The following is a 17,135-nucleotide window of genomic DNA, read 5'->3' as shown; positions in this document are numbered from 1 at the left end:
ATGGGAATGGGAAGCAGAGTTGAAGTGGGTGGCTACCGGGAGATCCTGTCTGTTTTGGCAGATGGAGCGGAGGTGCTCGACGAAGCAGTCCCCCAATCTGCGTCGGGTTTCACTGATGTAGAGGAGGCCTCACCGGGAGCACCGGATGCAATAGGTGACCCCTACAGATTCGCAAGTGAAGTGTTGCCTCACCTGGAAGGACCGTTTGGGGCCCTGAATGGTGGCAAGGGGGGAGGTGTAGGGACAGGTGTAGCACTTACAGGACCCCACCACTAAGCACATCTTTCCCTCTCCACCCCTCTCCGTTTTCCGCAGGGATCGATCCCTCCGCGACTCACTTATCTGCACGTCCATCCCCACGGATCTCCCACCCGGCACTTATCCCTGTAAGCGTAAGTGCTACACCTGTCCCTACACCTCCTCTCTTGCCACCATTCAGGGCCCCAAACAGTCCTTCCAGGTGAGGCAACACTTCTGTTGAGGTCATCTATTGCATCCAGTGCTCCTGGTGCGGCCTCCTCTACATCGGTGAAACCTGACACAGATTGGGGGACCGCTTCGTCGAGCACCTCCACTCCATCTGCCACAGCAGACAGGATCTCCCGGTAGCCACCCACTTCAACTCTGCTTCCCATTCCCATTCAGATATGTCCGTATATGGCCTCCTCTACTGCCATGATGAGGCTAAATTCAGGTTGGAGGAGCAACACCTCATATACTGTCTAGGTAGTCTCCAGCCCCTTGGTATGAACATAGAACTCTCCAACTTCCAGTAATTCCCTCCCTCTCCCTTCCTCTATCCCTATTTCACATCACCTCCCTCATAGTTCTGCCTCCTTCTACTACTTCGCATTGTTCTCCTGCCAATCACCTCCCTGCTTCCCCTCCCCCACCCCTTTGTTTTTCAAATTACCGTTTTTTTCAACTACCAGCATTCTTCAAACCCTCCCCAAAGTTCTTCCTTCAGTCCTGACAAAGGGTTTTGGCCCGAAACGTCGATTAATCTTTTCGACTGATGCTGACTGACCTGCTGAGTTCCTCCAGCGTATTGTGAGTGTTTATTACTAGTCACTCATTTTGTACTTTGCCAACAGTCTTTCCAAAGTTTTGAAGTCTAATTTATCATTCACATTTGGTTATCCATATTCTTAAATAAGTGTATTCCTAATTTGTCCTTTTCTCACCTCTTTATGTAATGTAGCCAAGTTTTCCTCCACTTCCTGTTTACATGGTACATCTCGGCGAAACTTTTGAATCTTTCTTGTTTCTTCTGCCAGTTGAATTTTCAAAAATTCTATTTCCTCCTCAATACTATGTAATTCCTTATCTCCATTACTAATCAAGGAGTCCTGAATGCTTAACTTCTCATAGAAAACACAAACCTCTTCCTCCCGTTCAATCAACTGTATTCCTCTGTAAACAACAAAAGGCATACATTGCAGTATATTGTACATTGCAATCTCACTTCACCCCCCTCCTCCCCACCCACCTACTTTCCCCCTCACCTGACCTCACCTATCACCTGCTAGCTTGTACACTCCCCCCACCCCCCACCTTCTTATTCTGGCTTTCCCCCCTACCTTTCCAGTCCTGATGAAGAGTCTCAGCTCAAAATGTTGACTGTTTATTCACCTCCACAGATGCTGACTGACCTGCTGAGCTCCTTCAGCATTTTTTGCATGTTACATTGCAATAGTTTTTTTTTTGTTTTTTAGCTTCCATCTCTCATTTGTGCAGTTTGATAAACACTGAAGAAATAAAATATACCATTTAGAAATACCTGATCTCTTCTGGCTTGCTCAAGAATGATATTTTAAAATTATACTCATTTATTGCTACCTTGATCCACTGGCATCATTCTTTTGGGTAGTCTAAGTATGGTTGTGATTTTTGACTACCTCCATGAGAACTGCTGTGACCTCTCTGCATAAGTACCACCAACTTCAGTTTCCCTGCATGGATGTACACTAGAAGGAAGTCCAGCTCTTCACTATTGATTGCCCAGTTGTGCTCTGATATTAAAATGACTCACAGATCCCGACAACAGAATGTAGAGTTGCATCCATTTCCCATAACTTAATTTGGGAATACGTCCAGGAAATCTCTCTGAGATTAGATTACATTCAATAACTAGCTCTATTCATTTGAATGCAGTTAAAGAGCTGTGATGGGAAATGTTACAACTGGATAATTTACATTTTTCAGCTTAAGTTTTGTTAAACACTTAATTCTTTTTGTTTTCTTCATCTGGTGTGGGATTTTGATGTTTCAGGCCCATCGCTATAGATCTGAACTCCTTCATCATAGAATCCTACAGTATGGACACAGGCTATTCAGCCCAACTCATCCACATTAAGCTTTGAGCACTGTTCCACATTAAATCCATAGACCATAACATATAGAAGCAGAATTAGGCCATTTGGTCCATCGAGTCTGCTCAACATTTCATCATGGCTGGACACATAAAAGTTGCTGGTGAACGCAGCAGGCCAGGCAGCATCTCTAGGAAGAGGTGCAGTTGACGTTTCAGGCCAAGACCCTTCGTCAGGACTAACTGAAGGAAGAGTGAGTAAGGGATTTGAAAGTTGGAGGGGAGGGGGAGATCCAAAATGATAGGAGAAGACAGCAGGGGGAGAGATGGAGCCAAGAGCTGGACAGGTGATAGGCAAAAGGGATAAGAGAGGATCATGGGACAGGAGGTCCGGGAAGAAAGGCAAGGGGGAGGGGACCCAGAGGATGCGAAAGGGGTATATTCAGAGGGACAGAGGGAGAAAAAGGAGAGTGAGAGAAAGAATGTGTGTATAAAAATAAGTAACAGATGGGGTACGAGGGGGAGGTGGGGCATTAGCGGAAGTTAGAGAAGTCGATGTTCATGCCATCAGGTTGGAGGCTACCCAGACAGAATGTAAGGTGTTGTTCCTCCAACCTGAGTGTGGCTTCATCTCTCACTGCTCCCCATCTGTAATTTCTTCGGCTCTTCAACTTTTCGACCACACTTTGACTCAGGCTCGCTATCACAGTGAAGCCACACTCAGGTTGGAGGAACAACACCTTATATTCCATCTGGGTAGCCTCCAACCTGATGGCATGAACATCGACTTCTCTAACTTCCGCTAATGCCCCCCCTCCCCCTCGTACCCCATCTGTTACTTATTTTTATACACACATTCTTTCTCTCACTCTTCTTTTTCTCCCTCTGTCCCTCTGAATATACCCCTTGCCCATCCTCTGGGTCCCCCCCACCCCATGTCTTTCTTCCCGGACCTCCTGTCCCATGATCCTCTCGTTTCCCTTTTGCCTATCACCTGTCCAGCTCTTGGCTCCATCCCTCCCCCTCCTGTCTTCTTCTATCATTTTGGATCTCCCCCTCCCACTCCAACTTTCAAATCCCTTACTCACTCTTCCTTCAGTTAGTCCTGACGAAGGGTCTCGGCCTGAAACGTCGACTGCACCTCTTCCTAGAGATGCTGCCTGGCCTGCTGCGTTCACCAGCAACTTTTATGTGTGTTGCTTGAATTTCCAGCATCTGCAGAATTCCTGTTGTTCATCATGGCTGGTCCACTTTTCCTCTCCGCCCCTATCTCCTGTCTTCTCTCCATATCCCTTCATACCCTGACCAATGAAGAATCTTATCAGCCTCTGCCTAAAATATACATAAAGACTTAGCCTTCACAGCTGCCTGTGGCAATGAATTCCACAGATTCACCACTCCCTAGCTAAAGAAATTCCTCCTCATCTCTGTTCTAAAAGGATACACCTCTCTGAGGCTGTGTCCTCTGGTCTTACACTTACCCACCACAGGAAGCATCCACTGTATCAAGGCCTTTCACTGTTCGATAGGTTTCAATGAGGGCACCCCTTATTCTTCTGAATCCTAGTGAATACAGGCCTAGAGCCATCAAACACTTTTCATGTGACAAGCCATTCAATCCTGGAATCATTTTTGTGAACCTCCTATGAACCCTCTCCATTGCACTTGGTCCATAGCTCCTATTCCTAAACAACTAAACATCAAAGTACTGCTTAAATCCTGTCAGCTACCCAGCTTCAATTACTCTCTCAGGCAGTGTATTCCACGGCTTATCGATCTGTGAATGATGAAAATCCTCCTCTAAATCTCTTTTCTCTTACTCTAAACAGATATAAGCTCTAGTTTATCCACCTGGATATGTGATCTGTCCTATCTGTGTCCATCATAATTTTACATTCCTAAATGATGTTTCCACTTAATCTTATCTGCTTGATCCCAGCTTTTCCAGTCTCTAAATTGTTCCATCCTAGGCCCAGAAATACACAAACTGCTCCAGCTGAGGTCTGACTAAGATTTTATAAAGATTGAGCATAACCTTCCTACTTCTCTATTCAATGTCCTGATACCTTACTACTATGTTGTGTACCCACACTGCCACCTTAAAGGATCTATGGACTTATGCTCTAAGTTTCCACTGCTCCTCAATACTCCCCAAGACTTTACCATTTATAATGTATTTCCTAACCTCACTGATACACCACCCAACAGATGTCTAGGTTAAACTCTATCTGCTACTCTTGAGCCCAATCATCAACTTAAAATGCAAATAGAGAGGATGAAAACCATAACATCTAAGATTGGAATACTTTTTAAATGATGGGGAAAAAAACTCATACCCATTATCCAGATTTTTTTGGTACATCATGTCATATAATGGAATTGTGAGGTTTGTAATATAAAGATATGCAAGATATTTTGGGGGAAAAGTAGATTGATGTATAATCCACTTGATACTTGTTCAATCACGAACAGTAAATATGATAATAGAAAATAGGAATTCATGAGAAAGGGGAAGGAAGTTTGGGTTTTGAGAAATATAGTAAGTAGTATGTTTCTACATAACTTCCTCTTTGACATATATCTGTGGCTCTTTTCTTATTAATCTTATGTCTTTTCTTTTAAGAATTTACAATTTTACCTTGCATCAGACATCATACTTCCTCCTGGTGATAATTTAACAAAAACGTCTGATTTCCTGGCAGGGTCCAACCAATAAGTAAGAGTCATATTTCATATCATATTTTCCAGTCAACAATATTTCCTCTCTTTTCTTACTGTTCTTAAAGAAAACCATTAAAATATCCATAACCATATAAAGTTGACAAGTAATTTGACAAATTACCTCTCATTACGATTCCGAACAACAGACTCATATCTTTTTCGTAGCTTTATCATTTCCTCTTCAGCCTGGTTAATCAGACTACTCAGTTTGGCAAGTTTTATTTTCTGACCCTGTCTCTTTTCTCCCATTTCTCGAAGCACTTGGTCTATTTTGCAAATTGCCCTCCTCAGGCTGTCCCGAATGACGTAGCTGTTTGAATGTTTTAGCTTATATTTTTGCAGTTGACTGTGATGGAAATCAGATTAAGTTACAGAAATTAATAAATCATTCTATTTTAACTCACACCTAACGTCTATAAGAACAGTTAAGCTTGCTAAATAATATAATTTTCTATTTGTTTAAAAAAATTCAGTCCTGCCTGCCTGCCTGCTTTTGAAATTAGTTGTTACACACAAAATTTTACATCACACAATTAACTTTTGCATGACAATATGGGTAAATGTTGGTGTGCCCATGAATAAGGTATGTGATAGCACCACTACAGAGGCCAATATATTTGTATTTATCCTCAAACTTGCGCAGTGACTTTTGTGTTTGCTTCAGCAAATCTCTCAAAAGGTAAAGTAGAACTGATTGTATATGTAAACAATGAAGAGACTGTTAATGTTCTCATTGAAGAGGTGAATGATACTTAGACTAAGTTGTAATTATACTTCCAAAGTTAAACAATCATTGTAAATTCTGGGCTGGATGTCAAATATACATCAATAATCAAAAAGTGCCATATACAAATAAAAAGTAACACACACAAAATACTGGAGGAACTCAGCAGGTCAGGCAGTATCTGTGGAAAGGAATAAAGAGTTGATGTTTCGGACTGAGACCCTTCATCAGGACTAATGAAGAGTCTCGATCTGAAACTTCGCTTCTTTATTCCTTTCCGCAGATGCTGCCTGACCTGCTAAGTTCCTCCAGCATTTTCTGTGTATTACTCTGGATTTCCAACATCTGCAGGTTCACGTTATCATTTACAAATAAAACTCCAATAATTCCAGAATACACTTAAATTTCTCTCAGATTTATGGCATTTATTACTTCATTATGCTAACAGCTGTTGAAATTAGACTTGTTTCAGTTGTTCCACCTCTGAAAGGGGATGTGAAGGGGAACACTTACATAACATCTCGTGTGAACTGACCACATTGGTGGCCATGCAGGATCTTCCAAATCTGGAAGTAGCTGCTAGAAATTTCTCAAGGGCAATCAGGACTGCCGGATTTATCAAGAATATTCACACCGCTGGCAGCTTGCCTATGAAGGGATGATATTGAGACACTCAACCCATTAATTCCTTTCAAAAAGGCAGTGAAGTAGATTTAAGGCAGTTCTCCTCTTTTTGAATGAAATGAATTTACTTAAATGTAAACAACAGGAATTCTGCAGATGCTAGAAATTCAAGCAACACACATAAAAGTTGCTGGTGAACGCAGCAGGCCAGGCAGCATCTCTAGGAAGAGGTGCAGTCGACGCTTCAGGCCGAGACCCTTCCTGACAAAGGATCTCGGCCTGAAACGTCGACTGCACCTCTTCCTAGAGATGCTGCCTGGCTGCTGCGTTCACCAGCAACTTTTATGTGTGTTACTTAAATGTATTTAGTGTTTTCATTTTTTTTACTTTATTTTATTAAAAAATAATTTATAAAATGACAGCATGGAGAGCTAGTTAATCCTGATAACACACATAAAATGCAGGAGGAACTCAGCAGGCCAGGTAGCACATATGGAAAGGAGTAAACGGTCTCCATTTTGGGCCAAGACCCTTCATCAGGATTGGAAAAAAAATAAGTCAGTCCAAGAAGGTGGGGGGAGCAGAGGAAGAAATTCAAGGTGATAGGTGATAGGTGAAACCAGAGTGGTGAAGTAAAGAGCTGGGAAGTTGATTAGTGAAAGAGATAAAGTGCTGCAGAATGGGGAATTCGATAGGAGAGTGTAGAAGACCATAGAAGAAAGGGAATGAAGAGGAGCACCAGAGGGAGGTGATAGGCAGGTAAGGAGATAAGTGAGAAAGGGAAACAGGAATGGGGGAATGGTGAAAGGGGAGGGAAGCAATTACTACAAGTTCGAATAATCAATGTTTATGCCATAACTGGTTGGAGGCTACCCAGATAGAGAGAGGCTCCAGCTCACAACAATGATCCTTTCTCCTGTCTTCAACCCTCCTCCTCTTCCTGGACACCCTGCTCTGGTTTTCTGCCTGCCCTAGGTCTTTACATTGCTAACTGCCGAGACATCAACAGACACGACTTTACCACTCCTCTCTCCAATTCTAACCTCACTCCTCACTTTCTCCACACTAATCCTAACCTTGCCATCAAACCTGTTGATGAGGGGTGGTGTAGTCGTCTGGCAGACAGACAGACTTGCTGAGGCCAGGCGACAATTCTCGGACACCTCCTCTTACTTACCCCTTGAGTAGAACCCCAGAAAGGACCACCATGCCATTAACTCTGGAGATCTCTCATCCACTGCCACCCACCTTACAGTTCCCTTACCCTGCACCTCCCATTTCTACATCCTACCCAACATCTATAAACCTGCCTGTACAGGTAGACCCATTGTTTCTGCTTGTTCCTTCCCCACCCAACTTACGTATATCTGCATACCATGACTCTGTTTTATTCCCCAGTTCAGTCCCTTCCTACCTACACCGGTTACACTTCACATGCTCTGGATCTTTTCAATTACTTCAAGTTTCCTATTTCATCATAGACATCCAGTCCCTATACACCTCCAATCCCCAGCAGGAGGGCCGTAAAGCTCTCTGCTTCTTTCTAGAAAACAGACCCAATCTGTTCCCCTCCACCACCACTCTCCTCCGTCTGATGGAACTGTTCCTCACTCTCAATAATTCCTCCTTCAGCTCCTCTGCTTCTTTCTAGACAACAGACCCGACCTGTTCTACCTCCACCACCACTCTCGTCTGTCTGATGGAACTGTTCCACTTCCTTCAAACCAAAGGAGCAGCCATGGGCACTTGTTTGCGTCCCAGTAATGCCTGCCTACACTGGTATCACCCCCTCAGCGCCCATACTGAGCTCGTTGACTTCATCAACTTTGCCTCCAACTTCCACCCTGCTCTCAAATTTTCCAGGTCCATTCTGACACCTCCCTCTCCTTTCTCAATCTTTGGAGACAGTTTATCTACTGATATCTTTTATAAACCCACTGATTCCTACAGCTACCTGAACTATACCTCTTCCCACCCTGTCACTTAAAAAAATGCCATCCCCTTCTCTCAATGCCTCCATCTCCACCACATCTGCTCTCAGGATGAGGCTTTTCATTCCAGAACTAATGAGATGTCCTCCTTCTTCAAAGAAGGGGGCTTTCCTTCCCTCACCATCAATGCTGCTCTCACCAGCATCTATGCCATTTTGTGCATGTCTGCCCTCACCCCATTCTCCAGCCACACCGCCAGGGATAGGGTCCCTCTTGTCCTCACCTACCACCCTACTAGTCTCCGCGTCCAGCACATAATTCTCTGTAACTTCTGCCATCTCTAACAAGATCCCACCACCTTCACCATTCCCCCATTCTCATTTCCCTCTCTCTCACCTTATCTCCTTACCTGCCCATCACCTCCCTCTGGTGCTCCTCCCCCTTCCTTTTCTTCCATGGTCTTTTACCCTCTCCTATCAGATTCCTCTTTCTCCAATCCTTTATCTCTTTCACCAGTCAACTTCCCAGCTCTTTATTTTACCTCTTCACCCCGTTTCACTTATCACCTGCCACCTTGTACTTTTTCCTCCCCTCCTCCACCTTCTTGGTCTGACTTCTCATCTCTTTTCAGTCCAGATGAAGGGTCTCAGCCCAAAATGTTAACTGTTTACTCTTTTCCATAGATGCCGAGTTCGTCGAGCATTTTGTATGTTGCTTGGATTTCCAGCATCTGCAACATCTGAGAGTAAGATTCATTACTGCTACTTGATGCCATTTGGTCTTGTACATGGCCCTGCCAGAAAGTCTTAGGTGGGGGTTCACAGATTTAAGTTGCCTTTTGAAAGTTCATACCAAGAATGTGTGGATCTACTAGGCACGAGAGCAATGATAGCAGATAGTGGGCCTATCCAGCAAATTTTAGGCCATTATTATTTACAGAAGTGGACTAGAACTAGCTATTTGATGGTAAATTTTAATCAGAGCATTGGGAGATGCTCAAAGATGGTGAGGGCTCACAGTAAGTACATCCCTATTAAGCCTGTTGGAAGTTGAGGAGCAAATATGGTAGGATGATAAAAGTTTAAGCTTGATATTGACAGCTAAACATTGAAGAATTAATATGAATGATATAATAGTGTGACTAATAAGAATGTGAAATGTAGAAAATACATACTGTATGTGAAATCAAAAAGAAAATGAGGAAGTTCATGCTGATGCTTGCTGTGCTAGATTAAGTACAATTATTATTCATCTCTGAAGGAAGAAATGTCGAGGGAGCATTTCTATAACAGGCAGATGTGCTGGATGTCCAGGCCCTTCTACTGCTGTATTAGTTGCTGGGAAATTATGAAGATCAAATAGGAATATGTAACAAGGGATGGCCTTTCCAACAATGTCAACTTTCCCATGACAAATAAGAAGGGAATGCATGAAGAAAATGCTGCCAGTAAAAGCAAGGAACATCCAAAGAATATGCCAACTATTAAACATGGATGTTTCAAGATAAATATTTATAGCTTTCTTCACAAAGAAAGTAAAATATTACAGATGCTGAAGTTAAGGAGGAAAACTGTTATGATAAAGATATAGACAGTAAATAGTATAGGAATCTAATGACTTCATACATACAGTAAATACACTGCCAAGCCATGCTGACTGTATGCTATGCTCTTAAAAGAAAGGAAATAAGAGGAAATTGGTGAAGAACAATGAATAGGATTCCTGTGTAATTTAGTGATAACAATAACAAAATAATTCACATTTTAATTTTGGGCTGATATACTGTATATCTGAGGCTATATACAGTACAAATCATAACCTCATAAGCAAGGTAATATGATGTGAGAGGAACAAATTATTCATTGTAATTTTAAAAAATTACACCATTTACACTTAGCCTTAAAAATTGTGAATATTCTTGTCTATTTCACAGAAATATGTTTGACCATACAATAGTTTTTTTAAAATTTTAGATCCTACTTTAAATTTACCTGTCTTTGAGCAGTGTACTGGTCCTGAGAATTTCTGTTTCATTCTGTAGAATCTTGATCTTTTCTCGCATTTCTGCAGATACCTGTGCTGCACTTTGAATGAGATTAACATACTTGTTTCTCTCATTTTTGATGATCTGATATATTTTAACAAAGTTCTTTAAGCTATAATACAAAACAGAACACAACATTTTGCCTTCAGTTAAACTGTCAAAGACAAGCATTATCTCCTGAACATGCTGGATTAAGAGAGCTTTACTGTATTTTGTATTATTCAATTTACCATATTTTTATTTATTACTTTTTCCAGTCTTTATGGTAACTATAGTTATGCCTAGAATACAATATTTTATTTCAATAAACTTTTAATAAAAAGATAGAAATTAGCTCATTTTAGAGGGACTATTCTTTTTGTGATTATTTGGTTGAACCACCCCTTTCCTTGCATCACTTTCCCTTGCAAGTGCAGTTGATGCAACACTTAACCTTTCAACATCCAGGGACCCAAGGTGTCTTTTCAGGAGATGCAAATCTAGTGTACTTCACCTGGTGTTCACAGTGTGGTCTCCTCGGTAATGGAGAAACCAAATGCTTTATAGAACACCCACGTTCAGTCTGCAGGTGTGATCTGTTGTTCCTGTCCACATCAGTTCCTCATCCTATGACTCTGAGATTCCCATTACCCATCACTTTATTTCCTCATCACAATCCCACTCTGATCCATTGGTCTGTGGCTTCCTGTACTGCCATAATGAGGCCAAATACAAGCTTAAGGAACAGCACCTCATTTCCTGTCTGGCAGTTGCAGCTTTTCGATATTGCTTTCCACAACTTCAGCTAAGCTTAATTTCTTAGTTTATATCAGCCATCCACTTCTACTATTAACTCAGCTTGTTTTATTTTCCTCTTTCCTTCCTTTATTTGCTCTGGAAGTAGAGCTCATGCCCAGCTTAACCTGCTGGGAAAGTCCTCCTGCTCTGCATTTTGTCTAAATTTGTTTGTATATGTTTTCTAAATCCTCCCATTGCTCATTGACCAGATAATCTTGTTACAGGTTATCCCCTTGGTCATCCTGGTTTGACCAGTAAGTGACAATCCACTGTCCCTGGAGCTTTACCTTTCTTTTGTCTCCTTTTCAGTTCTAATCACGGGTCTCCAACCCAAGACATTGACAGTTTCTTTCTCCATTGATGCAGCCTGACCTGCTGAGTATTAGCTGCAGTTTCTTTTTTGGTTTTCTTACTGACTCAGTAGAGTAGATAGATCAGGAAGGGGTATTTGCTCCATTATTACCTTTTCTAATTTTCAGGTGTTTACATACCACCATTCATGTTCTTACAGCACCCTGCTAGGACAACTGAATGTAGCCCTGGTGGTTTGCCGTGGCCTCCATACACAAAGCACATGCTGCTACAGGCATTGGCCTTCAGAGGCTGTCTTGATCCTTTTACTGTCCTGGAAGCACTCTCTGCACCACCCTCCCTGTCACCCCAATCCCGGCACCATTCATTCAGTAGCAATACTACCCCGTGGCTGGAAGAGAGTCAATCACGTGTGATGCTACACATAGGCCGTACTGAGTGAGGACAGTAAGTTTCCTCTCTGGAAAGGTATTATTGAATCAGGTGGCTTTTTATAGAAGTCCAACAGTATTTGTAGTTACTGTTACAAGAATAGCTGTTCTAATTTCAGATTACTAACTGAATTTAAACTTCACAACTGGCATGGCAGAATCAATGGTCAGGTCTCTGGGTATCTGGATTACCAGCTCTGTTGATTTTATTGCTGCATTAACATAATACTTATCAAAGTCTTCTGTTGTAAAGCAAGTACAAGATTTTGAGAAAAGAAGAAAGATAAATAGAAAAAAAACCAAAAAATATAATCAGCATTCTTACCTAATCAGCAGTTGCTTATGCTTCTTCTTGGAATCATGTAAACTCAGTTTCTCTGCTTTCAGCTCTTCTATAGTTCGATCACGTTTGTGCTGTTTTAAAATCAATATAAAGAACATCAATCCTGTGAACAAATAGCAGTACAAAATCCTCTAAGTTGTTTCTCAAATGTTTCCCAGGTTATAATTCATAGGGTTGTACAGCACAGAAACAGGCCCTTCTGCTCAGTGTTGCTGTGTTGATCATCATGTCTATCTACACTAATCCCATTTGCTCACATTAATTCCATATTTCTGCTCATTCAATTACATGTCCTGGTGCCTCTTAAAGTGTTGTTACTGTCCCTGTTTCTACCACATCCTCTGGTAGCTCATTCCGTATAACAATCCTCTGTGAAAGATTTGCCCATCAATTCTCCTTTGAAACAACTTCTTCTCATGTTAAACTTATACCCTCTTGTATTAGAAAACCCTTCCAAGCAAACCAGTTCCAGCTATCTGTGTTGGCCTTGAATATATTCAATGACACAACTTCTACAACTCTTGGGTAGAGATTTCTAAAGAACCTTTTTTGGCGAGACACAACTAGTATACAGTTGAAGTCAGAAGTTTACATACACCTTAGCCAAATACATTTAAACTCAGTTTTTCACAATTCTTGACACTTATTCCTAGAAAACATTCCCTGTCTTAGGTCAGTTAGGATCACTACTTTATTTTAAGAATGTGAAACATCAGAATAATAGTAGAGAGAATGATTTATTTCAGTCTTTCCCAGTAGGTGAGAAGTTTACATACACTTTGTTAGTATTTGGTAGCATTGCCTTTAAATTGTTTAACTTGAGTCAAATGTTTTGGGTAGCTTTCCACAAGTTTCTCACAGTAAGTTTCTGGAATTTTGTTCCATTCCTCCAGACAGAACTGGAGTAACTGAGTCAGGTTTGTAGGCCTCCTTGCTCGCACACGCTTTGTCAGTTCTGCCCACAAATTTTCCATCGGATTGAGGTCAGGGCTTTGTGATGGCCACTTCAATACCTTGACTTTGTTGTCCTTAAGCAATTTTGCCACAACTTTGGAGATATGCTTGGAGTCATTGTCCATTTGTAAGATCCATTTGCGACCGAGCTTAAACTTCCTGGCTGCTGTCTTGAGATGATTATATATCCACATAATTTTCCTTCCTCATGATGCCATCTATTTTGTGAAGTGCACCAGTCCCTCCTGCAGCAAAGCACCCCCACAACATGATGCTGCCACCCCCATGCTTCACGGTTGGGATGGTGTTCTTCGGCTTGCAAGCCTCACCCTTTTCCATCCAAACATAACAATGGTCATTATGGCCAAACAGTTCAATTTTTGTTTCATCAGACCAGAGGACGTTTCTCCAAAAAGTAAGAGCTTTGTCCCCATGTGCACTTACAAACTGTAGTCTGGCTTTTTAATGGCGGTTTTGGAGCAGTGACTTCTTCCTTGCTGAGCAGCCTTTCAGGTTATGTCGATATAGGACTCATTTTACTGTGGATATAGATACTTGTCTACCTGTTTCCTCCAGCATCTTCACAAGGTCCTTTGCTGTTGTTCTGGGATTGATTTGCACTTTTCACGCCAAAGTACGTTCATCTCTAGGAGACAGAATGCATCTCCTTCCTGAGCGGTATGACGGCTGTGTGGTCCCATGGTGCTTATACTTGCGTACTATTGTTTGTACAGATAAACGTGGTACCTTCAGGCGTTTGGAAATTGCTCCCAAGGATGAACCAGACTTGACATCATTTTCTGACCTCAATCTGATAGAAAATTTGTGGGCAGAACTGACAAAGTGTGTGCGAGCAAGGAGGCCTACAAACTTGACTCAGTTACACCAGTTCTGTCTGGAGGAATGGAACAAAATTCCAGCAACTTACTGTGAGAAGCTTGTGGAAGGCTATCCAAAACATTTGACCCAAGTTAAACAATTTAAAGGCAATGCTACCAAATACTAACAAAGTGTATGTAAACTCTTGACCCACTGGGAAAGCGATGTAAGAAATAAAAGCTGAAATAAATCATTCTCTCTACTATTATTCTGACATTTCACATTCTTAAAATAAAGTAGTGATCCTAACTGACCTAAGACAGGGAATGTTTTCTAGCATTAAATGTCAGGAATTGTGAAAAACCAAGTTTAAATATATTTGGCTAAGGTGTCTGTAAACTTCTGACTTCAACTGTACCTTCTCAACTCTACCCCAAATGGCCAACTGTTTATACTGAACCAACATCATTACTTCTACATTTCCTCACAATGGAACTAATCATTTCAGAATTCAACTTAATCAGGTTCATCTACACATACATGTTTGAAAAATATAATCCTTTTTAAGATTCCAATAAATATGTGTAACTTGCTGAATTTTTCTTACTAAGACAATCCTTTAATCCCATAATTCAATCTGGTCACTTCATTTGTACTGCCCCCAATATAAATACAGTAAAAATCTCTGTCACCTAGAATATGTCAGTTCTGACAGGCACTGATTAATCTACCATGCTAGTTACTCTGTGGGCCATAAGAATGAGGGCCAGTGATCTATGTTCCCTCTAAGCTGTGCGCGTGTGCGTGCGCACACGTTTTTCAACCAGCGCACAAAGGAAATTAATATGCACACAAAAGGTTAGTTACCTAAAATAATGTAGTAATTAATAATTATACTTATTGAAAATAATCTTTTAGCTAAATGTTTCTGTTAACTAGTTAGTCGGTTTTTCAAATACCACAATGCACGTCACTAATTTACGTCACCTCACCTTTCCTGTTCTGGTTTGTACAGCTGCATCACGGCAGCAGCCATCTTTGGCAGATAGTGTTCATATGGTAAAGTTTACAAAGGTCTGTTTCAAATCCTGTAGATAGCTCACTAAGTTTTTATTGAAAAAGATCAGTCAAATGACCCTGTGGCTAAATACTGTCACAAGTAATTGATAAACATCACATACAAAGTAGCTTTACAGGTTTTAAGTGATGTCTTTGATGAACTGGCTGCACTGTGCAATATTCTGCAAAACAGTGGCCTGACACCAATTGATTCACTTCATTTTGCGTGAGGCAAAATTAACAAGATAAGAAAGCAGTTTCTGGGAGACAATGTTTCGTGGAGTGACAAAGTTAAAGTTTTGCTAAGCCAACAACGTGAAGAAAACGTCACAGTAGATACAAGTTTGCTGTTGACGTTTATAAATAGTCTCTGTGTTCATTTAGAAAGGTTTCCTGAAGATGAGGTACAAGAATGGTCAGCTTTTGATTTCTCCGCAATTGCAGATTGTGACTTCACATTTGGCGATGAACAAGTTAATGCCTTATGTCTAAAATATCACGATTTTCTAGCTGAAAATACTGTAATAGTTAGACAGTTTAATGATTTCAAATTTTCCATGCAAGAAAAAATTAAATCCAAACTGATTTCAAACTTTGCTCAAATGGTGGCATTTGTACTTCAAAATGAACAGTTTTGCGACCATGCACAGTTGATGGACATTGGGGGAAACTTTCTAGTGTCTAGTGCGGACTGTGAGCGAGGTTTTAGCCTAATGAATCAACTCAAAAACAAGCTGAGAAACCGTTTAGGTGAATGTTATTTGGATATGTTAATGAGAATCAAAAGCTATCAATTGGATGGAAGTTCTATTAGTCTAGATAGAGTTTACAAAGGATGGCTAAATGCCAAAGACAGGAGAGAGGACTTAAATATGTACGTTATTTTGTTGTTATTCTGTGCAGTTTTATGTCATATATTTTGTAAACCTACATAAACTGTGTCATGTGTGCATTCATTGTGCACATACTTTTGTCACAGGAAAAGAATTTGCACAACAAAAGATTTTTGCGCACACTGACTACTAAAAATTAGAGGGCACATTGTCGGTGATCCCTGAGGTTGGCAAGTCCTAGGGTCAGAGGTCTGAGGACAGCGAGTCATGGGATTAGAGGTCTGAGGACAGTTGGCAAATCCTGAGGTTATGAGTCTTGTGATCAATGAGTCTGAAAGGTGAGTTCAGAGGTCAGTTATCTGCAAGTCCAGGGCCACGGTCTGGAGATTAGATGCGCAGAGGTGGCCTGGAGTTCCAATTTTGTGGGTGGGTGGGGGTTGTGAAAGAGATTTGTTTCGATATTGTTGCCTGTTGCATGTTGGTTGCACGTTGTTCGCTGAACATTGTGGGCATACTAGGTTGGCGCAGGGATGTGAAGCGACACTGGCAGGGTGCCCCAGCACATGCTCAGACTATGTTGGTTGTTCGTGCAAGTGACACATTTCACTGTGATTAATAAATAAATCAAATCTAATATAAAAAGAATCAGATTGATACTGCCTTGGTACAGCTCCTACTTTGGGCTGACTGCTTGGTAATATTCTTTCATCACTTCAGTTACTTCATCGTGCTGCCCCATCTTTAACCCAAATGATGCTTCACTATTGCTCCTCCATCTGTCCAGCTACTCCTAGATTTGCCTGAAATGCCCATTACTGAAGTGTGGCCAGCTGCAAAACACTCACTCCTTTAATAAAGAGACCAAAATTCTGTGTGGTATGCTAGGCAGGGGAAGCCTAAATTTTTTATCTCCGGTCTAAAGGATAATTCCGATTATATATTAGATGCCCTTCTCAGTTTTACCCAGTACCCAGGTTAAGGGGGAGAGAAACAGAAAGAGAGGACAATAGGGGTATAGGAGGGGAAGTGGGGAAGAGGAGAGAGGTGAAAGGGGATGGAAGAGAATCAAATGAGGGGCAATGGGAAGACAGAAGGGTAGTAATGAGGAGGAAAGTGAGAAAGAGATTGGTAGAGAGGAGTGAATAGGGAGAGAGAATGGGCAGAAATGAAAGAAAGGATATTAGAAGGATGGGAGTGAAAGGGAGAGAAAGGCAGATGAAAGGGAGCAGGGAAAAAGGGTAGAGAGAGAGGA

At 41.4% G+C, this 17,135-nt stretch overlaps 1 protein-coding gene across 2 annotated transcripts in view; it reads right to left on the bottom strand.

Annotated features, from left to right (window-relative positions):
• The window catches only part of ccdc146 (coiled-coil domain containing 146), a 125,010-nt gene that overhangs the window by 29,615 nt on the left and 78,260 nt on the right, over window positions 1–17,135 (bottom strand). For both annotated transcript variants that reach the window (XM_072241620.1, XM_072241621.1), the window contains 4 exons: window positions 12,201–12,289; window positions 10,303–10,467; window positions 5,154–5,378; window positions 1,185–1,413 (listed from right to left, as the gene is read on the bottom strand). In XM_072241620.1, coding sequence (XP_072097721.1) covers window positions 1,185–1,413; window positions 5,154–5,378; window positions 10,303–10,467; window positions 12,201–12,289 — 708 coding nt within the window. The remainder of the gene's footprint in view (window positions 1–1,184; window positions 1,414–5,153; window positions 5,379–10,302; window positions 10,468–12,200; window positions 12,290–17,135) is intronic.

Source organism: Mobula birostris, chromosome 23 (assembly GCF_030028105.1).
Source record: "Mobula birostris isolate sMobBir1 chromosome 23, sMobBir1.hap1, whole genome shotgun sequence".
In the NCBI taxonomy this organism is placed as follows: domain Eukaryota; kingdom Metazoa; phylum Chordata; class Chondrichthyes; order Myliobatiformes; family Myliobatidae; genus Mobula; species Mobula birostris.
Note: the sequence above shows the minus strand (reverse complement) of the source record. Positions and strands in the feature narration are given on the sequence as shown.